The 22,253-nt window shown below is 54.5% G+C and overlaps 5 protein-coding genes across 5 annotated transcripts; 4 read left to right on the top strand and 1 right to left on the bottom strand.

Annotated features, from left to right (window-relative positions):
- The first annotated feature begins 1,153 nt into the window (after nucleotides 1–1,153).
- On the top strand, nucleotides 1,154–5,454 carry HD553DRAFT_311720 (uncharacterized protein). Its single transcript, XM_046180003.1, has one exon. The coding sequence runs from the start codon at nucleotides 1,289–1,291 to the stop codon at nucleotides 5,216–5,218; it is 3,930 nt and encodes a 1,309-aa protein (XP_046036674.1). The 5' UTR covers nucleotides 1,154–1,288; the 3' UTR covers nucleotides 5,219–5,454.
- A 748-nt stretch (nucleotides 5,455–6,202) lies between these two features.
- HD553DRAFT_311718 (putative 64 kDa mitochondrial NADH dehydrogenase) lies at nucleotides 6,203–9,692 on the top strand. Its single transcript, XM_046180002.1, has 17 exons — nucleotides 6,203–6,865; nucleotides 6,953–7,047; nucleotides 7,129–7,307; nucleotides 7,387–7,466; nucleotides 7,561–7,600; nucleotides 7,675–7,820; nucleotides 7,915–8,013; nucleotides 8,085–8,128; nucleotides 8,199–8,317; nucleotides 8,383–8,519; nucleotides 8,587–8,657; nucleotides 8,735–8,812; nucleotides 8,884–8,992; nucleotides 9,062–9,231; nucleotides 9,300–9,365; nucleotides 9,432–9,525; nucleotides 9,586–9,692. Exons 1-17 carry the CDS (start codon nucleotides 6,260–6,262, stop codon nucleotides 9,589–9,591), a joined length of 2,139 nt encoding a protein of 712 aa, XP_046036673.1. The 5' UTR covers nucleotides 6,203–6,259; the 3' UTR covers nucleotides 9,592–9,692.
- A 1,503-nt stretch (nucleotides 9,693–11,195) lies between these two features.
- Nucleotides 11,196–16,234, bottom strand: HD553DRAFT_311714 (uncharacterized protein). The gene is made up of 4 exons (XM_046180001.1): nucleotides 16,079–16,234; nucleotides 11,865–15,930; nucleotides 11,675–11,798; nucleotides 11,196–11,607 (listed from the first exon to the last, which is right to left on the bottom strand). The coding sequence occupies exons 2-4, from the start codon at nucleotides 15,809–15,811 to the stop codon at nucleotides 11,326–11,328; spliced, it is 4,353 nt and encodes a 1,450-aa protein (XP_046036672.1). The 5' UTR covers nucleotides 15,812–15,930; nucleotides 16,079–16,234; the 3' UTR covers nucleotides 11,196–11,325.
- A 1,756-nt stretch (nucleotides 16,235–17,990) lies between these two features.
- HD553DRAFT_35835 (PAXNEB protein-domain-containing protein) lies at nucleotides 17,991–20,185 on the top strand. The gene is made up of 4 exons (XM_046183910.1): nucleotides 17,991–18,535; nucleotides 18,606–18,862; nucleotides 18,936–19,173; nucleotides 19,243–20,185. Exons 1-4 carry the CDS (start codon nucleotides 18,034–18,036, stop codon nucleotides 19,800–19,802), a joined length of 1,557 nt encoding a protein of 518 aa, XP_046036671.1. The 5' UTR covers nucleotides 17,991–18,033; the 3' UTR covers nucleotides 19,803–20,185.
- On the top strand, nucleotides 19,921–21,696 carry HD553DRAFT_35826 (uncharacterized protein). The gene is made up of 8 exons (XM_046183907.1): nucleotides 19,921–20,181; nucleotides 20,250–20,457; nucleotides 20,525–20,597; nucleotides 20,662–20,831; nucleotides 20,895–21,000; nucleotides 21,066–21,086; nucleotides 21,150–21,393; nucleotides 21,457–21,696. Exons 1-8 carry the CDS (start codon nucleotides 20,039–20,041, stop codon nucleotides 21,668–21,670), a joined length of 1,179 nt encoding a protein of 392 aa, XP_046036670.1. The 5' UTR covers nucleotides 19,921–20,038; the 3' UTR covers nucleotides 21,671–21,696.
- Nucleotides 21,697–22,253: the final 557 nt, after the last annotated feature.

Raw genomic sequence — 22,253 nt, 5'->3', positions numbered from 1 at the left:
CCAGCTGGTGAAGGCGCCGATCCCGTGTTCAAGCCTATCGAGCCTACCAGGAATGTCAGCGACAGGAAGTAGAGAAATGGTAAGATCAACTGATAGGCCGCTGACCCGCTGATCACCTGAAAACAGATCGACGAGAGCACGAAAAAAAGGCCACAACCGAAACCATAACAACCGACTGAGCCGGATACACATATATATCATCGGGCTCGTCATCGATCCGGGATCCGGGCGACCATAAAGGGTCTTCGGGGGTCGTAAGCTGAGATCACCGGGAGACGCACCTGCTTCAGAACCCTGTACATTCAGCGTCGATGTGTATGTGAGGATGTCACTCTTGCGAGATGCAGAACAAGACGACCCATTCTGCCATTCCAACAACGATGCGACGAATTTCTTGTTACCTTATCTTTTGTTAGTATCCCTCTATATGCTCAGTCTTCATCACTTCGAAATACTGCAAGTATACGATCTAACGAGCTTCGAACAACGAACGGGCCATATGGGCTGAGCTATTCGAGGCCAAAAGAGGAGAGCGCAGATCGCTCCTGGGCCTTCTCATCTGTAGAAGTGTCTTTCCCTAGAAAGGCGATCTCCTTGCCGGTGGCCTGAGCGATTTGCACAGTCTAGATTTCTGCCTTTAAGAACTCATACGATCACGGTCATGCTTAGCTCTTCAAGACCCATCGGGACTGGCAGAAGCCAATCGACTCGTGACGTCGGATATGGGAGCCTTGCAGTCTTGCAAGTCGAGCTGGTGGCGTTTCGGAGAGGCAAGTTCGGCGCGCGCGCGTGGCTCGTCATGGCTAGTGTAGTCATGCTGACACCTGACCGAGCGGATCACCTGGTACTAGTGAGTGTGCTAGTGTACAGTGACCCACCATGTCGCCACTCGGCTTGATAGTCAGGGCCCCTGGGCTGGAGTCGAACCATGTACAAGCTGAGCAATCGAGGCTGATCGATGCTGGTTGCAATGTTGTCGTAGTTGTGCAGTAGTGAATCGGATGTGACGGCCTTGTCCGACGGGATGGGAGTTGACCCATGCGAGCGAGATCATTCATTGCCGCTCCCCCCCCGAACTTTTTCGCGCCAAGTCCGAGTCCAAGTTCAGGTGATCAGGCAGTAGTAGTAGCTTGCTCATCATCGACATCAGGATCACAACCAGACCATATCATATGCATCACCTTTCACTCTACACCTCACCCCTACTACCTATCCGTAGATACCCAGACATTGTCACACTAAACCAACCCTCTTTACCTCAAGTCGACCCCGCCATCATCCCCGTTGGATGGCTCGAGTCGCCAACACCCTCGTGCCTACCACAACCACCGCCCCCGATCCGTACCCTCGGTACATGGAACACGTCGATCACTCGGAAGACAAGTTTGCTTACGAACAGAGACCTGAAGAGAATGCCATCGATACGAAATACATCGAAGAGCACGTCGTTCACGAGGATGGAGATGGAGATGCGCATGCACGAGACGCCTCGGGTGGAGAGGAGCAGGATCAGATCACGGACCAAGACGTCGATCTGGAACACGATCAGGAACCACCGCGGCAACCCGTGTCCATCATCGACCTCCCACCCGAGTTGATTTTTCACATCCTCTCTTTCTTGCCCAACTCTCGATTAAACTACAACCCCTTGATCCAATCGCCACACGCTACGGCCATCTCTCTCCCTCATGATGATTACAATACCAACGCCAACGTCGACCCGGAATACCACCTCCGTACCGAGCTGCTCGATCCGACACCTTACTACCCCGACGCCCAGCTCGTCCAGAAGTCGCTCTACGCGGTGATGAGGACGTGCAAGCGGTTCTACGAGATCGCCAAGGCGTTGATGTGGGTCGATGTCGTCGTCAAGGGAGGACGAGGGTGGATCAGCGTCGTCGAAGGCTTGGGGGAATATGTCGGCGAGGTCTGGTACGACGTGGCAGCTTCCAGGGCGAGGTCGTTGGTCAGGAGGTCTAGTCAGAAGTACGTCAATGATGCGCATATGCGGCGGTTGGAAGGCGTGTCGGCGGGAACGCTGAGTACGGTCTCGTCTGGTGGGCATACGATCGGGACGATGAGGGAAGAGTCAGTAGGAAGTGGGAGTGGGGTCGGGAGTACCAGTGGGGCGGGGGAGAGCGGTTTCAGCGAATACCTCGTCACTCCCGAGACCTCTCATGCCGAACATAATCCCGAGCCTGCCATCCTCGATAACTTTGCTGATACCGACAACAACACGGCCTCGAACGCCACGGCCGTCGGTATCAACATCCATTCGCCCCCGATTGTCGAGGTCGCTGAACACATGCAGATGCTCTCCACCTCAGCTCCCGTCATCCCGCAACTGGACCAGATTATGATGGGCCACCACCACCATCAAGACGACCAGGATCTCACATCGGATTCCGCTCCTCCGCCACATCAGTTCCCCACATCGGTACCCACTTCGCCTCAACCTCTGGGTCCGCCCATCTTGGCCCCCGTCGTCGGTGATATCTCGATCGGGCCGCAGTTGATCTCCGGGTTCAACTTTGCCAACATCCCGCCGGAGACGAACGTGTCGGGTTCCATGTCGCCTCTCTCATCTTCGTCCCGGTCCAGGCAGACTTCGCCTCATCAAGGACCATCAGGATGGAGGGAGAGGGACAACGATCGCCGTGCGCCTATCAGCAATTGGAGGGCAGCGCCGTCGTTGATCAGAAAGACCTCGATCACGCGTGCGGCCTCGCTGAGCCTTAGCCGAGGGATGAGCTTGGCCAGGAGCAAGATGAGAGACAGATTCAATAGCATTAACGGCATCGGCAACAAGGATAAAGCTCCAGATGCCGAGGCGGAGATCTTGATCGAGAATCAGGATTTCAGGGTGATGAGACCCGCTATCGATTCCCCCGACTTGGATTACGGCGAGGCGCAGAACAAGTTTGAGAGTTTGGATATGGTACTCCGTAACGGAGGTACTTTATCCCGGACCAACTCGATCTCTGGTCCGAACGGGACCAACAATGGCAGATCTTCGATCCGGTCCCAGTCACATCAGACTGGCGTGGTCCGGCCCAAGACGAGGTTGGAGAGGGAAAAGGAACTCCGCAGGGATTGGGAAAAGGAACGTGATCTGTCCCGGGCAAGGGCGAGGGCAAGGTCCCCCTCGGTCCTCGGTGGTAGACGGGCCAGGTCGCCGTCGATCTCGAGGAGCAAGAACCGGAGGAACGCTACGGATGTGGGAGCGGACGGGGCGGAGAGTTTGATGCAAATTTTGAATAGGGAGGCTAAGCGGCAAGAGTCGGTCGAAGGGCTACCTGGGGTCGTCTCTAGGGACGCGGTCGAGCAGGAGCAGGGCCCAGTCTCAGCCACGGGGCAGGCGGTCATTACCACTGATGAGACAAGAGAGCAGACGGGCGGGTCGTCGATGCAACTGGTTGACGGACTACCTACGCTTGGTGCCCCGATCGAGTTAGGCTCCCAGGCACCTTGGGCGGGGGATTCGACCGCTCATGAGCCCATGTTCCTGGAAAACGCTCCTCAGGAATCGCAGAACGAGGAAAGCAACGTCCCCGAGATGACACCTGCAGACCCGGAGTACGAATTCGAATTTGAGCTTCCTACCCGTCTTCCACCTATTCCCCAAATCCAGTCGCTCTCGTTTGCCAATTTCCGTACCACCGGTACTCGACGCACGCAGGAAGAGGCGGTACGTGGCAAGTTTGTCACGCCTCAGAGGCTCTATCACGTGCTCCGAAATGCGCCCCGGCTGAAACGGTTGGCCATGACCGAGTACGTCGACAGCGCGCTCGCCGTCGAGGTCATCGAAGAGATCTTTTTACGCGGTTACGATTTCGTACGGGAAGGCGAGTCCGAGTCGGAGCGACAGCGGTTGAACGGGTTCGAGCCGATGGAAGCGCTCGACCTGACCGGATGCGTGTCGTCAGTGTTTGGCAAGGCGATGGAAGAGTTTGTCGAGAGGTGGTTGGTCGATCCCAAGGAACGACGGCGGCGGCGACGTCAGCGCGAGATGGATCAGACGATGGTCGACGATCCGGATGCAAGAGGTGAACGAGGGAGGAGTCGAGCGGTCCATGGATTCGGAGGGCTGTCGGCCGAGGATCACCTGCGACTCGCCGAGGAGGAAGACGAGTTTTATGAAGAGGAAGACAAGGCGTGGGTCAAGCCCGTTTTCAAGCACCTGAAACGGTTGAGCTTGCGAGGATGCGTGATCTTGTCCTGGGACGTCATCGCCACGCTCGTCGGCTGTTGTCCCGGACTTACTCACCTCGATCTGTCCTTTACCCGAGTCTCGCCCGCCACGCTCGAAGCTCTGGGCCAGATGCCCGATACCCGATTGGTCGCGCTCAGCTTGGCACGCTCCACCCGATTGACGAGCGAGAGCGTGAGAAACTTTTTGTGCGACGCTCCGGCCGCGAGCACGATCGTCGATCTCAACATGTTTGGCGACATGACCTATCTCTCGCCGCTCAACGCGACCGATCTCGAGTGGATCTTGAAGCTGGCCCCCTGTTTCCGGAACCAAAACCTGCGGTACCTCGATCTCTCCTCGGCACCTCTCACGGGAGCCATGCTTTCGGACGACGAGGTGACCGTACAACCGGGCTTGCGATCCTTGGGTCTGAGTTATATCCCCCACCTCCCGCTCGACGATGTGACCAACTTCATCCTGAGAAAGGCTAGCAACGTCGAGATCCTCACCCTCACGCACTCGTCCACTCAAGCCGACCTCCCCTTAAGCCTGGCCGCGCTGCATACGATGATGACCCTCCATGGTAAACTCATCAACCCGCTCACCTCGCCCCCCTTCAAGATCATGTCCGGTCCTTCTCGACGAGGACCTCATCAAGACTCTCCCACCCGGGTCCGCGTGATCGAGCTCAGCGAGACCGTCCGTCGCGCCCTGGGGCGGAGCGGGGGTAGCCTGGACTGGCGAGTGATCAAATCCAAGGGAGGTCGAGGATGGTTCGTCGACGTCTCTGCCGGATGGGTCAGGGAGTACGACCCCGCGCTTCTCCGACGGGTCTATCGGTTCCAACGAGGCCTGGACAAGGATCACGTGTGGAGGCGGTACTTGCAGGCGTTGGCGGATGCGGATGGGAAAGTGGGAAGCTCGGTCGGATGGCATAGCCATAAATGCAACGTCATGGTCGGACTGGGCATGATCGCCAGGGAAGAAGGACTGTACGGTTTCTCGGCGTTTGCGTCGGACCGTTGAGACGATGGATAGAAGTTGAATTAAACGTGTATGTTTTTCCCTTTAATCCAGGAGTTGACCTGGCTGTATGTAGATGATTGTCTAAAGAATTGCTATAATATGATAATACGTTGTTGCGGTCGAGGTGCGAGGTCCGTATGAGACCTGTCTATTTGTCAGTGTTGTACCTAGTCAAGGCGTAATGTTGTATCATACCAAAAGTGGTTTCTGTTTTTCGGGACCCCTATGATCCAGCGAGTTACTCCTTCAGCTGGGCTAGTGCGTGTGACATAATCGATTAGATGGCTACGAGTACAGGCTCGTCTTTCCCCTAACTGCTGGTGGTTTCCTGGGATCTATCACCAGCCTTGAGCTCACGTTGCTACTCTTGGACGCACCTAAAGAGCGCCTGATGAAATTCCCGGTTGGCGTCCCCGTTTCAGAGTCGGCATCTTGAGCTGCGGCGGTCTTTGGCTGAAATACCGCCAAGCGGTAAAGTAGGTTAACGAGCCTTCTGCCGATCGTTTCAGCAATCTTGGGGTTCGGCGACTCGGAGAGTGAATTACTTCCCGTCTAAACATGTGCTCAATAGACATGACCTGTTGGTCAACATTCATCTCAGAGTCATCGGCGTTTCAACTCTCGTACTTCACGACGAAACGACCTCTGCGCGCGCTCTTCTATCTGTGCGTTTCGTTCGACTGACGCAATCCGACGACCAAGTCATGTCTCTGATCTCTGCACGTATCGTCTGCCTGCCGATGGACTGGATAGTGGTGTCAAATGATCTCCTCAACCAGGCCTCGACGATTCTTGACTGCTGATGGCTGATGATGGCTGATGAGACTTCCAAGCGCTGCCAACGGCTGCCTACGTCATCAGAAAGCCAAATCGCGCAGAGAGCCGAGCCTCGGCCGCCTCTCGATCGTCCTCGGGGGAAAATGACATCGTCACAGATCAGATACACGCAACACTTGTCTTCGTATTATAGCGATCTATCTCACCATCTAGCCATCCTCCTCTCGTCGCAAACCGGATCGAACGAACTTCGTTCCCTATACGATGTTCGGCTCTCGCGGCTCGATGGCCATGACGGCAGCAGGCATCTTCCACCATACCCCTCATCGACTCGCACTACCCGCTGCAGCTCGTCAATCCCTCGTCTCTTCGTCCCGACCGATCTCCAAGGCATCGACCTCGCCTCTCCTGGCCCTCCGATCGAGATTCAGCACGTCCACTGACCGGCCTCGACCCCTGTTCGCGGGCAACCCGTTGCTCTCCTCGTCTTCCCGTTCTCTGCGTCAACCATTCTTCACCCCTCACAACCACCACCAACACCTCTTGCGTCAAACCCGGTCTCTCTCGCTACCCACCTTTCCGCGTTTCATCCCCGAGAACTACAAATGGACGGGCTTTTTTGTCCGATTTATCGTATCCACCTTTTTCGGAGTCATCGCTATCGGCGGGATCATCCTCTTGCACGACTCGTTGACTTATAGCGAACGACACGTCGATCGGGTCCCTGCTCACGGATTGGCTCTGAACCCTCGGGTTGGGGGGCCCAAGAACTTGCCTATTATCGAGAGGGACCTGGCGGATCAGGAGGACGAGTTTACGGCTGCGCTTGTGGATAAGCCTCATCTCGTCATCGTCGGTGGAGGATGGGGTGTGAGTCGAGCTCTTGCGTCTGGGCATAACCTATCGACCTACTGAAACATTATTGTTGTTCTTGTTTCTGCTTACCCGAAACCGCAGGCCGTCGGCGTGCTCAAGGATCTCCCTGTAGGACAATACAACGTAACCCTGATCTCGCCCGACAACTTCAACCTCTTCACCCCGTTGTTACCTTCGTAAGCCGCGCCCTCTCCTCTAGTCTCCACCAGATCTCAGACGTTTCTGAACGAGTCTTTCTTCCTCTTGGCATCCTCCAGTGCGTGCGTAGGGACGGTCGAACCCCGAACCCTGGTCGAACCTCTCCGAAAGATCATCGCCCGTGTTCGTGGACATTACATGACCGGTTGGGCCGTGGATGTGGACATGAGCGAACGGTTGCTCGAGGTCGAGGTCTTCAAGGACAATGATGGCGGGAAGATGAGGTGTTATGTGCCTTGTAAGTCGCGTTGTTGTTCCCGTGTTACACGCAGCTGGATCGAGCTGATCGTCGTGAACCTGGTGGAATGGGAGGACAGATGACAAGCTGATCATCGCCGTCGGCTCGTCCACCAACACGCACGGTGTCCCCGGTCTCGAACACTGTTTCCAACTCAAGGTGCGTGCCTTTTGAAGAAACAGGAACTCTATGTCGTCAACCTTTGCGACCGTGTCGTGCTGATTCAACCTGTCAATCGATATCGTGTCCGTAGACTATCCCTGATGCTCAAGCTATCCGTCGTCGAATTATGAGTGAGTCTCACAGACGGTATCGACCTCGTCTCCATCGAGTCACACAGCTGAGCCTTTCACCCCGCTTGCTGCAGCCAACCTCGAACTCGCTTCTCTGCCTACCACTACCCCGGTCGAGAGGAAGAAACTCTTGTCGTTCGTCGTCTGTGGAGGAGGTCCTACCGGTGTCGAGTTCGCTGCCGAATTGGCGGATATGATGTCCGAGGACGTCTTGTCCTACGTGAGTCAAAGTTCTGCATTTTTCTCTGTTCTCAAGGGGTCATGAGCAAAGAGATTGCGCGTACTGATAATCGATCTTCGGCTCCATACGGCAGTTCCCCAAGTTGTTGAGGAGCGAGATGAGCGTCAAGGTCATCCAGAGCCGAGATCACATTCTGAACACGTATTCCGAGAAGATTTCCGAGTTTGCCGAGGTATGCAGCTGGAAGAGGGGATGCTCGTTATTGAAGCGTCTCGCTGACGACAGGATCGTGCTGTTTGCTAGAAACGTTTCGAGAGGCAGGATATCGAGGTCGTCAAGAACGCTCGGTGAGTCGGAAAGATTTCCATCGGTGGTCCTGGGCATCAAGCTGATAATTTTGCTATGACCGGATGGCAGTGTCAAGGAAGTCTTCCCGGACAAAGTCATCGTCACGCTCAAAGATCCCAAGGACAAGGACTCTAAGCCTGTCGAGAGGGAGATTCCTGCTGGATTCGTCCTTTGGAGTACCGGTATCGGTGAGTGGGCGCTCAGCAGGTGGTCTATCAGTCGGTTTTACTAAAGACTGGGCGCGATGTTGCAGCTATGAACCCTTTCGTGCGGACCTTGGTCAACAAATTGCCTAACCAGTCTCACAAGAAGGCCATCGTTGTGGACGAGCACTTGCGTGTCAAGGGTTCTCCCCTGGGAACCGTCTACTGTATCGGAGATGCTGCTACGGTGAGTTACGTCCAGCTTCAGTAGTAAGGCTTGTGGATCCGTATGACTGAACTTTCTCATGCTTCAGGTCGAAACCAACCTCGTTGATCATCTCGTCGAGCTCTTTGACAACTTTGACAGCGACAAGGACAGCAAATTGTGAGGCTGGGCAACAACCATGTCCAAGGTTTTAGAAGGAGGAACCAGCTAACGATTTTGCTGTGTATGGCTCGCAGGAGCTACCAGGAGTGGGAAAAAATGGCCAAGACGATCAAGAAGAATTATCCCCTTGCCGGCGCTCAATTTACGAAAGTGTAAGTCGACCATTTGTGTCCTTAGATTGAATGTCACGACTGATGCTCTGGAAATGACTTGTCGTACTCAGAAAGGAAATTTTCCAGGCTTACGACACGGACAAGGACAACGTCATTACGTTGAACGAGTGTGCTCAAGCCTTCTACGAGATTGGTCGCAAGGTTACCTCGTTGCCAGCCGTGAGCCTTCCTTTCTGCTTCACATGGCATTCTCATGCAATTCAACTGACTCAATCTTTCTTATCCCAGACCGCACAAGTTGCCGCTCAGCAGGGAACATATCTCGGGAAAAAGTTCAGCTCGCTTTCAAAGCACCTCAAGGCCTTGGAGGCCAACGAGATGCCTGACCAGCCCGATGAGGCTTATGCCAAACCTTTCTCTTACAACCATTTGGGATCTCTGGCCTATGTTGGAAACTCGTGAGTGCCGTTTCGTAGCGGAAACGGATCCTGGACGGCCGCGTTAACCGAGATGCTGGTATTTACAGGGCCGTCTTTGACTTTGGCGGTTACTCGTTTGCTGGTGGCTTGGTTGCGATGTACGCCTGGAGATCGTGAGTACCGAGCGTATCTACGGCTTTGACTTGGCGAACGGCAATTGATGCCCAAACACATTGTAGTGTCTACTGGTCGGAGCAATCCTCTGTTCGAACCAAGGTCTTGCTAATGATCGACTGGATCAAGCGAGGTATCTTCGGTCGGGATCTCTCCAAGGTGAGCTCTCGCGTGTTCGATGGATTCTTTACACCGCGATCTGACTTCGGATTCCTTCAGTTCTGATTCCTCGATGATGAGAGTGAGCGAGCGCAGTATTGCGTCAAAACTGTATACAAACGAGCCTTCTGGGCATTGTATAGGAAATACATATAGATAGAACCAGTCATTCTTTGCTTGTGTCCGATTGCAGGCTGAATTCAAGAGGCAATTCGAATGAAGGAGAACGTCACCACTGACCATAAATGCAGTCACTCCAGCCGAGTGATCTCATAGGTCACCAAATTGACGGAGAAATCCCGCCAAGCAATATCAATTAGGCAAACCTTTCAACTCCTTGCCTTGCACAGCATCACTGCCTTGTCTTTTACGGTCTCAAAAGAAACATCAGCGGTCCCAAGGAAACCATCGGCGGGCTCGTCGAGCGGGTGGGATGGAAGGCTCGCAATCATGTACCAGTACTGAATCTTGACGAAGAGCTCTTGTTGAGCTGCCAATCCTATAATATCGTGTCAGCGATGCCTGTGCCCTTCCGTAATGTATAAACTTGCCTTTAGATCTGTCACCCAAGCGAGTCTGCCATGTGCCATCAGCTTCCCCAATTGTCTCAATTGTGGAAGAGGGGAGTTTGTTGATCCGAGCTTGTAAAGCACCACCGAGCAGGTCCAAGGGAACAAAAGAGGGGTTTCTACTATGTCTCCCCCAAATTGGGTCCGGGATATAAGTGCTTGCGCACCGGTCTTACACCAGTGGCCAGGCTTTTGTTGATTCTCCATCTCCACACCTATTACTAACACCGATCAGCAACGTAGATTTTGGCAACTATCTGCGGTTTCCCCACCTATTGGACGCTTGCAATCCTCCTTCAAGCACTCAACAAGCCTCATTTCAGTCTTGTATTTAAGAAGTCAATCAAGGGATACTTGAGTCACATCCGTGACAATTTCTATTCCCTCTTCCAAAGTCTTCTTGGAATTCCATCCTGAGTAAGTATAACCGATCAGCACCATAGCCACGATGAATATCAGCAGGAGATGTAAACCCACCAGGGAAATTGGCGGTCAATGTCTTCTTCACTGCCCTATCAGTCCTAGTCCTCCTAGATGCTCCATGACCTTCTCCAAAGAGGGGCGCGACATCATCCAAGTTTGAATGAGGGCCTTCCCCTGGTCTACGTTCGTCGAGACCTATGAGAGTCACATGTCAGCGGTGTGTTCATGAAGAAGAAACAGGAAACAAACGAGACGCGGAGATAGGAAACAGCCATCAGCTTGCTTGATTTCTGAATTGTGGTTGACGATGATGACAGAATCCCTTCTTCCTCAATTCGAGCTCGTAAAGCACCACGGAGCAGATCCAAGGGGAACAAAAAAGAGGGGTTGCGCGAAAAGAAGTGTATGTGGCCCCATAAGAGCAGTGAAACCTCGTGTATCGACGAAAGCCTGTAGTCAGATGAGGGAGGTCAAGTGAGCCGTCAATTGGGGTTCAAGGCATCGAATGCACTGGCTTACCTCCTCTTGTTGTCCAAGAGAGCTCGGACTTGGGTGATCAGGTGTGGACAGGAGAAGGTAGTGCTATGAAGGTGGCAAGCACGGTATCCTATTCGGAAAGCCAAGACTCGGGACGGCGTGGTGTGTCAATGGCTTTCCCGACTGTGTCGTTCGTATCCGTAACGTTCTCAATACTTTCGTTCGTCGATTGCATGTGCGTTGATATTACAAGATAGATGACAAGAGCTTAGAACCAAAAAGACCAAAACCAATGCTAAACGTAACCTCTCGTTGCTCCCTCGACCGTCTCTTAAGCCAAGACCGAGTCGTCGTAAAACTCCTTGCCGGACAAGGTCGGCTTGACGTATCCGGCTCGGATGGTCCAGTCTCCGAACCTTTCGCCATCCTCGCGCTCGAGCGCGTATCGCTTGATCATGGGGGTCATGATGTCCATGATCTCGGGCTCGGTGACGCTCTCCTTGAAGGGCTTGTTCAGTCGTTGACCGTAGTAACCTCCACCGAGCATCATCAAGTAGGTTCCGGGAGCCTTTCCGACAAAGGCGACCTCGGCAGCCCACGGTCGTGCACAACCCTGTAAGGAGGACGAAATCGAGTCAATCACATGAACCTTCCCATGTTCCCGTCCTTGAACTACTCACGTTGGGACATCCGGTCATCCGCATGACGATAGAATCGTTTCGCAGACCAGCGTCTTCACAGACCTTCTCGAGCTTGTCGACCAAGACGGGAAGGTATCGCTCAGACTCGGCCATAGCGAGACCACTAAACAACAGAAAAAAGAGACGTTAGTGACGTGTATGGAGTGCAAAGCAAACGACCAGGACTGACCATGTAGGGAAAGCGACACAGGCTGACGAGGATAATCGCAAACCGGAGTGGTCGATCTGGTCGAGCTTCCACTTGGCCAAAAGCCTCTCCATCTCGGGCTTGTCCTCTTCGGTCACGTCAGACAGGATACAGTGCTGGTTGGCGGTCAACCTAAAGTCACCCTTGTGCACGCTAGCAATCTCCCGCAGACCCGTCTTGAACTGGTGTCGATCGTTGTCCTCGACACGTCCGTTCTCGATGAACATGGTAAAGTGCCACTTGCCGTTGTGACCCTTGATCCAACCATAGTTGTCGACGTTTTGCTCAAACTTGTACTCTCGAGCGGGCTCGAACGGGTGACCAAGACGCTTCTCGACGTCGGCCTTGAAAGCGGCCAGACCCATTCGGTCGACGGTGTACTTGAGTCGGGCGTTCTTTCGATCGGCTCGGTTTCCGTTGTCACGCTGACTGAGCATGACCGCTTCGGCCGCCTTACATCCTTCCTCTACGGTGACGAACCCGATGACATCTCCCAGACGGGGGTACGTCTTCTTGTTCGAGTGGGTCACACCCATACCTCCTCCGACGGTCACGTTGAAACCGGCAAGCTCACCCTGATCGTCGGTGATGGCGATGAAACCGAGATCGTTGGTGAAGATATCGACAGAGTTGTCGGGAGGCACGGCAACGGCGATCTTGAACTTTCGGGGCAAGTAGTAAGGACCGTACAGGGGTTCAAAGTCCTTGACGGCCTCGCCGGCGACGAGCTTTTTGTCGAGCCAGATCTCGTGGTAAGCGGTCGTGCTGGGCAACAGGTGTTCGGACAAGGCCTTGCTAAAGTCGTAAACCTGCTCGTGCAGCTTCGAGTACGACGGGTTGACGGACAACTGAACGTTTCGGTTGACGTCACCACAAGCGGCGATGGTGTCGAGCAAGGTCCTATTGATAGCCTGCATGGCGGGCTTCAAGTGCTTCTTGATGATTCCGTGGAACTGGAAGGTCTGACGGGTGGTCAACTTGAAAGTACCGTTGCCGTGCTCGTCCGAGATCTGGTCGATGGCCAACCACTGCTCGGGCTTGCAGACACCACCGGGCATTCGGCATCGGATCATGAAGGAGTAAGCAGGCTCCAGACCCTGATCCTTGCGCTCCTCTCGGATATCACGGTCGTCCTGCATGTAAGTCCCGTGGAACTTGGTCAACTGGGCGTCCGAAGGGTCGATAGCACCCGTCGACTGGTCAGCGAGACCCTCGAGGATGGTACCTCGCAAATAGTTGGAAGCGATCTTGATGTTCTCGTTGGTAATCGGCTCGGGTTCGGCCTCGAGGACCTCGACCGAGTCGACACCCATAGCCTTCCAGAGGAGAGGCTCCCAGATCTTGTACCCGGTCTGAGCACCGTCCGGGTCCTGGTCGTCACCCAATCCAATGTCGGCCATCCTCTTGGCTCCGAGCTTCTCCAACCTGCCGTCAATCTCCTTGGCGGGCTTGTTGTAGTACTTGGCACCATCCTCGCCGGGCCAGTAATGCGAGTCACCCATTCCAAAGACGGTAAAGTTCAAGTTCTCCCACTCCCCGCCCTCGCCAGCGGCCATCAAGGCCTTGAAGGTGGTCCTACCGTTCTGAGGAGCTTCACCCTGACCAGCGGTCGAGGTGAAGAAGACGACGTGACCCTCGAGCTTGATGTCGTCGAAAGCAAAGTCGTCCATGGTGACGAGTCGGGTGGCGAGGCCCCTCGTCTTGGCCCTAGCGGCCAACTTTTTGGCGACCTTTTCGGCGTTTCCACCGTCCGAGGCGTAGAGGATCAAGAGAGGAGGTCCGTCCATGGCGTTCATCAACTTTTCGTAAGCCTCCTTGGCCTTCTTCCTCCTAGCGTCCCTGATCTCGATCCCGACCGACTCGACGACCTGTTTGGCGATCTTGGGCTCGGCAGCCGTCAACTGCGACAAGTGGTTCTGCTGGTCGAGGAAATCCTTCATGGCCTCCTTGACCCGGACAGAGTCGAGCAAGAACGGTTTCCCGCCCTCGACGTTCTCTTGCGAAGGGTCCCATCGGTACAACGGCCAGTAGGCATTGTCGACGGCGAGCTTGGTCTCTTTCAAGACCTGCAAAGCCGTGGCGCTCTCGTCCTGTCCATAAGGCAGGTACGCCAAGACGATCGACGGACCGGGGAAAGCGTCAGCCGCAGCGAAAGCCTGGAGCACCTGACTGTAACTCGAGTAGACGGCGACCGAGGCGACGTAGACGTCGCCGTGGTTCATGGCGTAGAGCCCGATATCCTTCTTCCTCTTCTGCGCGTCCTTGCTTCCTCGGGTAGTGTAAGGTTGAGTGTCGATGATGAGCATGTTGACGTTCTTGCCCGAGGCGATGGCGTGGTGGATACCAGACGAGCCCAAGTCGTATGACCAAGCGTCAGACCCAATGATCCATCGAGAGACGGGCTTGACGTGGTTCTTGAGTTCCAAAGCCTTCTTGACGTGAGCCGAACCGTCCTTGGCAGCCTGGAGCTGGGTGACGAGATCTTCACCGAGCTTTTCCACCTTTTTCCCGTCCTTGCCGTCTTTGCCTACCAACCACCTCGCAGCGACCTTGTGCAGTTCTTCCGAAGTGGTGCTCTCCTTCAAGAAGCCCTTGACGGCCTCGGCTAGAGCGTCCCGTTCGTCCAACAACGCCGAGACTTTACCGAAGGCGTACTCCGGCCTGGTGGCCAGCTCGCCGAGCGAGGGGACCAGAGACGGAGAGTTGGCAATCTCCAGTCGACCGGGGAAGGTCTGGTCGAGAATGTTGGTGTAGACCTCTTCGACCTGGGGCACATGAGGAGCTTGCAAAGCGGCCTGCGTGGGGATCGAACCGAGGACGTCGGCATCCCCGTTCAAGACGCTGGCCAACTTTCCACCCAGTCCCTGAGCGCCGTCGAGTTGCCCGAGGGTGCATCCAAAGACTTGGGGCATCTCGGCGTTCTCATCGACCTCGGACCTGGCTTGCAAGGCGCTGAGCACGTCGAGGAAGACGGCTCCCCATCGGGTGGATTTCGTAAACGCCTGTTCGAGGACGACGACCTTTTTCACCGACCCTGGCAGAGAACCCAGTAATCGACCCGGGGCGAGAGGTCTCAGGAGGCTGATCTGGAGGACGCCGACGTTGCTGTTCGCTCCCTGAATCAGGTGGACGACGTCATCCGTCTGCATACCGAACACGACGACCGCCACCTCGGCCTCGGCGTCCCCGTTCTTGGGAGCGGTGTAGTGGAACGGCTTCTGTGCCCTCCGGGTCAACTTGAGGGTGGCCAGAGCCGCTGCCTCGTAAGCGGTGAACAGGTCCACATCGGACTGAGGGACGTCGTTCAAGTGTTGACCGTGAGGAATGATCGAAGCGTGGGAAGCCGAAGCGCCCGCACCGAGGTCGATAGGCTGAGCTTGGAAGAACTCGACGATCTCTTCCGAAGCGGGCAAAGTCGACTTGGACTCGCCATTGACGTGTCCGTTGCCGTTGGCATGTCCGTTCCCGTTCGAAGCGACCTTCTCGACCTCGGCAGCGTAGACGTGCAAGACGGCCTTTCCGGCCTCTTTGGCGAGCTTGCTAGCCAACAGAGCACCGTCCGCAGCCTCGACGTCCGTCTCGCTCTTCAAGACCACCCACCCTGAACCCCGAAGCGCGAGGACCGGACCGAGGTCTGATCCTCGGTTCAGGGCGAGGTGGACGACGAGCGGGGTCGAAGCGAGTTTATGCAGGGATGGGAGGAGGGAAGAGAGCGAGCTCGGGGATGAAGAGAGGAGGAGGGTGGTCAGGCTCGACTTGTCCGCGGATTGGACGAGGCTGGAAGGGTCGACGTGAGGGAAGAGCTTGGTGACCTTGCATGCCGTTGAGGACGAGGCAGCGGCGTTGGTGTAAGGGAGGGAAGAGGAGACGACGAGGTGGCCAGAGAGGAGGGTGGCGATCTGGGAGACGGCTTCAAATGCGGCGGGCATCTTAAGAGCTAGTTGTTCGTTCAGATAGTTTTGGTAGGTCGGGGGTTTTGTTTTTCGGGTGGGGGTGAACGAGCGACTAGACTAGATACGGGTTATGGGCTCGTCAAATTGTGGCGTTACTACAATAAATGCAGATGAATGAGGATATGATCAGCTTTGACATGGTTTGAATGGCGACGAGGCGAAAGTACACCTCAAACCCGAACCCGAACGTGCGATATTCGTTGGACGATCGGACCGGTGCAGGAGAGGCGAGAGAGTACTCACGATTGCGACACTACACAAACAAGACGATCCGCTTTAGGCTCCTCCAACTATTGCGTTGTGGGGGTATACGAGGAGGAGGGAGAGTGTGGATTGTTTGTACAAGGAACTTTGATCGTAGACCAAAGTCTTAATGTCAGGGATAGTCGGTGGCAAGTGATTCGAGGTCAGGTAATTATGAACTCGTCTCTACTTTTTTAGATCGATCACGATTGGCTTTTGCCCCCCGCCACACACACAAAGTGGATCACGTAACCCCCCTCCGCCACCGGTCCGGCGGTGAGCCAGGGCCAGAACAGAAGGGGGAAAAGCTTCCGATCGACCCCTCCGAATCATTTCGGAATCCAATGTCGTGATCGTCGCGCACGGACCAAGTTTCCGAATCTCGCAACGCTTCCAACGAGTGGATGGTCGATCGATCGATCACGTTTCATCGCCGCGACTCTCGCCTCTGGCCTTTCTTGAGAGATTCCGCCCATATCCACGGTCGATACATGAAACACGATAGGTACCCATACCAACTCGGACAACTTGCTCGTGCAGAAGCGATCTCCTCGTATAAAGCAAATGATCTTCACAACACATGCAACACTCAGTCCGTGAAGGTTGCAGTTGTCAGCAACCTTACATCAATACGAAAGAAACCAAGGGTGTTTTTCTCGGTGCGGTACAAAGCTGAGCTCGAAAATAGGTAGCAACAGTCGATCAACCTGAGCAAGCTTGAGACGACGGCCATGACAGTACTCATAGCCCATGGCGTAGCATGACCGTAAACATTCAGGTTCTGCGTTCATTTCGATGCCAATGTGACGCTTCTGATTCGCTCGACGCGATCGACAATGGTCTCGATATGCGCGAGTCGTTCTTCTGATCCCCGTCGACAACAATCTTTGATCCAGGACCCGAACGATCTTGTTGTGCAAGATGTTGACCAATGATGTACTCGGCATTGGTCGAGGCTGACCATCTGATATTAGGAATCGTCTTAGGAAGGACCCCCGCGATTGCACCAATCGTGCTTGCAGGAGCGAACCAAGAGGGTCAGCCATGATGAAAGACGTGCAAAATTTCCTTCGTCGACCCTGTGTTTTTTTTTTTCTATTTGTATCCTCGATCTGTTCAGTGGGAGTCACATGCCCGACACGTTCAATAATGAGCTCGGCGAAGGTTTCGATCTTGTCATCCCGACAGAGCAAACCGCCGACGTGGTCGCAGCCATCACTTGCAGGACGATGGACGATGCCAGAGGACGTTAGGACGGACGCACGCACCCATATCTCAGCCGAGATGAGGGGTCTTGGGGCGATCACAAGATCGTACAAACTGCAGTGAATCGTCAAGAACGTCCCTAGTGTATTCTCAACAAAGGCAAGAAGGATGGGGACTCGGTCGGCCCTGACGGGATGCGGCGTGTCAAGCTCAATAATAATCTCGTGAGGGAAGGCCCTCTCATCCGGCCCTTGGTCTGGCGAAAACATAGACATTTCAACTCCGCAGGAATCTCGCTTGCCTCGAAGACCCAAAGATAGTCAAGGTCTTTGCCGGGAGGTTTGAGCGATGACAATAATAATGTCATCAACCGAGGTCATCGCTACGGTGTAGACAGGACCAATACCTTTGGTCGCCATCACCGGTGGAAAAAATCCGATTTCCCTCTTCAAATCTGTAACTGTTTCTCCACCGTTAAAGCAGCCCGATTCGCTCCAGGGCGTCTCTAGCTGAACCTGAGCAAATGCGCAGATTCGATGCTGCAAACCTGAAACATACAAGGACGCTCCGGGTCGATTGCCAATTTATGCGTTTTCGGGCTATGCGTTCTCAAAAATCGACCTTGCCCGAGGTCGATTGTGATCGTCTCTGGGCGGTGTCATGTATATCTTATCTGCTACCTCGAGCACCTGCCCTTGAGCGTTGTCGACTCTCACAATAATCATTTGCCTCGTCGAAATCTCTTAGCCATGCCGTCGGTATTCACGAGACGAGCTCCGAGCAACAACACGCCCTTGCCCGCGGGTACCGCACCGTCCCCCTCGGCGAGCGCCTTACCCATCCTATCTACCGGGATACCCTCCTTGGACGACATCCTCGGATCCGGGCAACCCTTGAACAGCATCCTTAGTATCCTCGCCCCCGATGTCCAATCAGCATGGGGCAAGCTCATCGCCCGGTACTATATCGCTGAAGGACTGGCACTCGGTCAAGACGTCATCGTCATCGGTGGGAACGACAAGGAGGACCTGGAAGAGCTCGTCAAAGGATGCATGTGGATGGAGGAGAGTGCGAAACGGGTTGCCGTGATGGATGCCAACGCGAAAGATCCGGGGAACGCGGACGGGGATGATAGTGATGCAGAAGGTTTGGCGGACGATCTCGATTCGGGTAACAGGACGAGGATCGCTTGGAGGTACGATAACATGAAAAAGTTTGAGACGTCCGTTTCGTCCCGAGCGGGCTCAAGCTGTGAGTAAGGGACATGACGTTTGGACCGAATCATAGCGAGCAAGCGCGCTGACCATGCCCATAACGTCAGCTACCTTTCATCTTCCCCTCAACTTGATGACCCCGATCCCTCGAACGGTGATCTCGGACGTCTACGCTTCGAGTCAGCTCGAGCTCTTGCCTCTGGACGAGATGGTATCAGCTGCCTCCCCATATAAACTGTTTCGAGATATCCTGGACAAATTGCGGGGCAAGCTGTATACCAACGGTCAACCTCGAAAAAAGGTGCTCCGAGTGATTGTCCACGAATTGGGTGGGCCTGAATGGGGAGATGCCGCCACATCAGCCGTGAGTACCAATTTCGTCATTTGTGGATCTTCGGAAGGGTCGAGCTCAAAGCAATACGTTTCTTCTTGGACAGGCGATCCACCGATTCTTGCACTCGCTTCGACATCTTCTCCGGATCGCCCCAGGACAAGCATCTGCTCCGGCACCAGCCTCGGCCCTGATAACGTTCCCGGCTCAGCTATCATCCCATGCTCCAGCCGTTGGCAAGGGGAAAGGTCGGGCAGTCAACGGTCCCGGGATGACGGATGACGCTTGGTTGAAAAGTGTCGCGAGCGTTAGCGACGCCTGTGTCGAGCTGCAAGGATTTGCCTGTAAGCGGCAGTTCCGGCCTCTCTTCAACAGCAGAATGCAATTGTGCTTATCAACCTCTCGAATCGCAGCGGACCCTGGCCTCGTCCATTCGTTCCCCCATTCTCACGGACTGGTCCACGTCCGGTCTTTCCCAACTCTACAAACCGTCTTGGCTCCTTCTTACAAGCACTCCACCCTGCTCGGACTGGGCGCTGGCAGCACGGGTCAGAACAATCTCAGTTTCCGTCTGAAGCGCAAGAGGTTCGTCGTCGAGACCCTACATCTCGGTGTCGAAGGGGGTGTCGGTGAGAGGAGGACCGAGCCTCCAGCGACGATGAAGAGCTTGACAGCGGGTGGCGGTGGAACGGGAGGACATGTACATGGATCGGGATGTTCTCATGGCGGAGGAGATATTGAGGGTGTTGTAGGTGGGGTTGAGAAGGTATCGACAGATGCGGTGGCCGAGAAGCCGGACGAAGCGCTAGAGAAGCCTCGAGCGAGGTTTGCGGCGATAGACATCTCGCTGGAAACCGAGGGCGCAGTAAGCTCGACGAGATCTCCGAACGACGAAGCATCCCCTAAGCCAAAGAAGGAGCGAAGAAAGGTGGCGTTTATGCAACACGATAAACCCGAGTTGTATGACTTTTAGGTGATCGGGCAGATCGAGACATACGATCGAGCAATCTATTTTGCTTCCGCATCCAATGTTGTGTTTGTCGCTGACGTCCGATCGTTCTGGTTGAGCGACTCGCACCTCGCAACTTCCTCGTCAGAAATTCAGAAACCTTTAGCTGTATACCGTTCGATCTCCACATTCCGTAGCTTGGTGATCGTTGACAGACATACAGAAACTCTCACCTGTGGGGTATTACCAACCTGACAAGCATGCGCTCCCTGTTACTGGCCTCGCTCGCCGCCGCCTTTTCGGCCATCGCCGCTCTACCACATCAACCTGAAGTACGAGGAGAGGCACTTGGAGACTGTCCCGGACTATCCGCTAAACCGCTTGCCAAAAAGGCTGAAGATCTGTCAGTATGATCTAAGAGGCCAGTGTATTTCGTCAAAACGTGGTATGACCTGATGCCTGGTATTCTAGTCGCCCAGATGAAATCTCTGTAGTCATGGCGATAGGCGATAGCATCACCGCCGGCCTATTCGCACGACCTGCTAGCGACGACCTTTCCCCATCGATGAAGTCTCGAGAAGCGGACCAACATTTCTTTCCCGGCTTCAAAGGCTTTGAAGAGTATCGAGGTGTGAGCTTTTCCACCGGCGGGGATGCAGATGCTGTGACGTTGGCGAATGTGAGTCCTGCTTACAAGGTACCTCCTAATCGTCCACCGATCTCAGCGTGGATTACCTTTCCAACAGAACATTCGGTATTACAACCCGGATCTTAAGGGACAGAGTTACGGGCATCATCGACCTCCTGTCTTGAGCAAAGGTAAATGTCGCCCCATAATGGGCGAGCTACAATTATAGCTAACGATCTTCCGCGCTCTTGCCAGCTTTCGGTCACACGCCTGCGAATGACGGTCTCAACGCCGCCAAATCTGGAGCCAAAGCGAAAGACCTCTTGAGCCAAGTGGAAGACTATATCCTGCCGAGCTTGAATGAAGTTGGCGTGGAAACGGGCGAATGGAAGCTGATGACACTGAGTATCGGGGCCAACGATGTGGTGAGCAGTAGGTGACTAGGCCTGTCCCACTATTCAAGATACTGATCAGTATCAGTTCCTTAGTGCGACTATTGCCTCGCTGGTAACTCTACAGTCGGTGGACCTGGAAGCCCTGAAGAATTTGCTGACAATGTGAAGAAGGCGATCGTTGCTGCGAGAGATAACATCCGTGAGGTTCACGTTGTGGTTGGCATTTAGTTGTTGCGCTGACGGATGTTCGCTTGGTGGTCGCAGCCAATCTCGTGATCGATTTGGGTAAGTTGGAAAGTCGAAGCTGTCCTCCTGGCCTGCTTCATTAACATTGACTTTTATGCACAGTCGGCCTGTTCCAAGTCTCCTCGATCTACAACTTGTCCCGACAACAACCTCCCTGCACGCCGTTGAGGTTGCCACCCATCTTTCCGACCCTGCCGATCGAATGTCAATGTGCCTGGGCTCCCGGTCCTCTAGGGGATGCGTCCAGAAAGAAGATGGATGCCCTGGGCGAGGAATACAACCAGGCATTGCAGGTGGTCGTCGCGGAACTGAATGCCGAGAACCGCGGAGACTTTATGGTCATCTGGTAAGGATAGGTTGAAAACGTCCTCCAGATCACAACTGAGCCATCCGCATCATTTGATTACAGGCAACCCGGAACATTCTTGTCCCTAGCAGACTTCCCGACGATAGCTCTTTCGCCGATTGACTGCTTCCACCCCTCGCGCGAAGCTCATCGCCGCATCGGAGCTGGACTCTGGAATCGTCTGACTCTTCCGCAGAACGAGAAAGCCTTGCCCATGACCTGGGACGAGGTCGACCATGTCAGGTGTTTGCGGGATGACGATCGTATCAGGAATTAGGACACGATCACGCGTGGGCGCCTATCTCGATGGTCTTGGCAAAGGCAGGCGTCAGTGTGACCCAAAGGAACAACGTCTACAAGCTGTCAGTCGTTCAGATTCGTGGCAGAATCGCGAGGAGGTGTCCAAGAACAGCTCGAGCGCTGTAGAGTATCTCCTTCGTTGTAGTATCACCGTGTGCACAGTATAAAGTAGTTGTATCAAGCTTGTGGTGATTGTGTGATGTCGATCGTTTTCTGACGTCACGCTTTTTTCGCGAGGAGCGAAGCGGGATCGTCGGTCCGGATACACAGGAGGGCAAGAGGTCCGATTAGACGCGTCGTTTGGCCCGATTGACCCCCGTTTGTCGATTTGGAAGACTCCGCGAGATTTGGGCTTTTTCGAGAATTTTACACGCAAACTTTGAGGCCCGTTTGGAGTACGTTTAGCATTCTGCCTTACGTCAGCAGTCAGTGACGCCCTGATCAGGTCCTTATCGGGCTCATCGAACTGTGGAATGTCATTCTACATGCCTCATATACCTGCAAGTGCTATATTGCCATCGTCACTTGTCTTTGTCACTCTATAAATCTATAAATCGCCT

The sequence above is a fragment of the Filobasidium floriforme genome (assembly GCF_021052385.1).
Source record: "Filobasidium floriforme strain CBS 6241 chromosome Unknown HD553scaffold_11, whole genome shotgun sequence".
NCBI lineage: Eukaryota > Fungi > Basidiomycota > Tremellomycetes > Filobasidiales > Filobasidiaceae > Filobasidium > Filobasidium floriforme.
Note: the sequence above shows the minus strand (reverse complement) of the source record. Positions and strands in the feature narration are given on the sequence as shown.

Bases quoted from the DNA above. Each gene is read 5' to 3' on its own strand.
- HD553DRAFT_35835 (XM_046183910.1), top strand. From the start codon at position 18,034: ATGCCGTCGGTATTCACGAGACGAGCTCCGAGCAACAACACGCCCTTG. The intron at 18,536-18,605 runs GTGAGTAAGGGA...CCATAACGTCAG, and splicing joins GTCCCGAGCGGGCTCAAGCT to CTACCTTTCATCTTCCCCTC. The intron at 18,863-18,935 runs GTGAGTACCAAT...CTTCTTGGACAG, and splicing joins GAGATGCCGCCACATCAGCC to GCGATCCACCGATTCTTGCA.
- HD553DRAFT_311714 (XM_046180001.1), bottom strand. From the start codon at position 15,811: ATGCCCGCCGCATTTGAAGCCGTCTCCCAGATCGCCACCCTCCTCTCT. The intron at 11,799-11,864 runs GTCAGTCCTGGT...TCTGTTGTTTAG, and splicing joins TGTGTCGCTTTCCCTACATG to TGGTCTCGCTATGGCCGAGT. The intron at 11,608-11,674 runs GTGAGTAGTTCA...TCCTCCTTACAG, and splicing joins GGATGACCGGATGTCCCAAC to GGTTGTGCACGACCGTGGGC.
- HD553DRAFT_35826 (XM_046183907.1), top strand. From the start codon at position 20,039: ATGCGCTCCCTGTTACTGGCCTCGCTCGCCGCCGCCTTTTCGGCCATC. The intron at 20,598-20,661 runs GTAAATGTCGCC...CGCTCTTGCCAG, and splicing joins ACCTCCTGTCTTGAGCAAAG to CTTTCGGTCACACGCCTGCG. The intron at 21,001-21,065 runs GTGAGGTTCACG...TGGTGGTCGCAG, and splicing joins TGCTGCGAGAGATAACATCC to CCAATCTCGTGATCGATTTG.
- HD553DRAFT_311720 (XM_046180003.1), top strand. From the start codon at position 1,289: ATGGCTCGAGTCGCCAACACCCTCGTGCCTACCACAACCACCGCCCCC.
- HD553DRAFT_311718 (XM_046180002.1), top strand. From the start codon at position 6,260: ATGTTCGGCTCTCGCGGCTCGATGGCCATGACGGCAGCAGGCATCTTC. The intron at 7,601-7,674 runs GTGAGTCTCACA...CGCTTGCTGCAG, and splicing joins TATCCGTCGTCGAATTATGA to CCAACCTCGAACTCGCTTCT. The intron at 8,520-8,586 runs GTGAGTTACGTC...CTCATGCTTCAG, and splicing joins GTATCGGAGATGCTGCTACG to GTCGAAACCAACCTCGTTGA.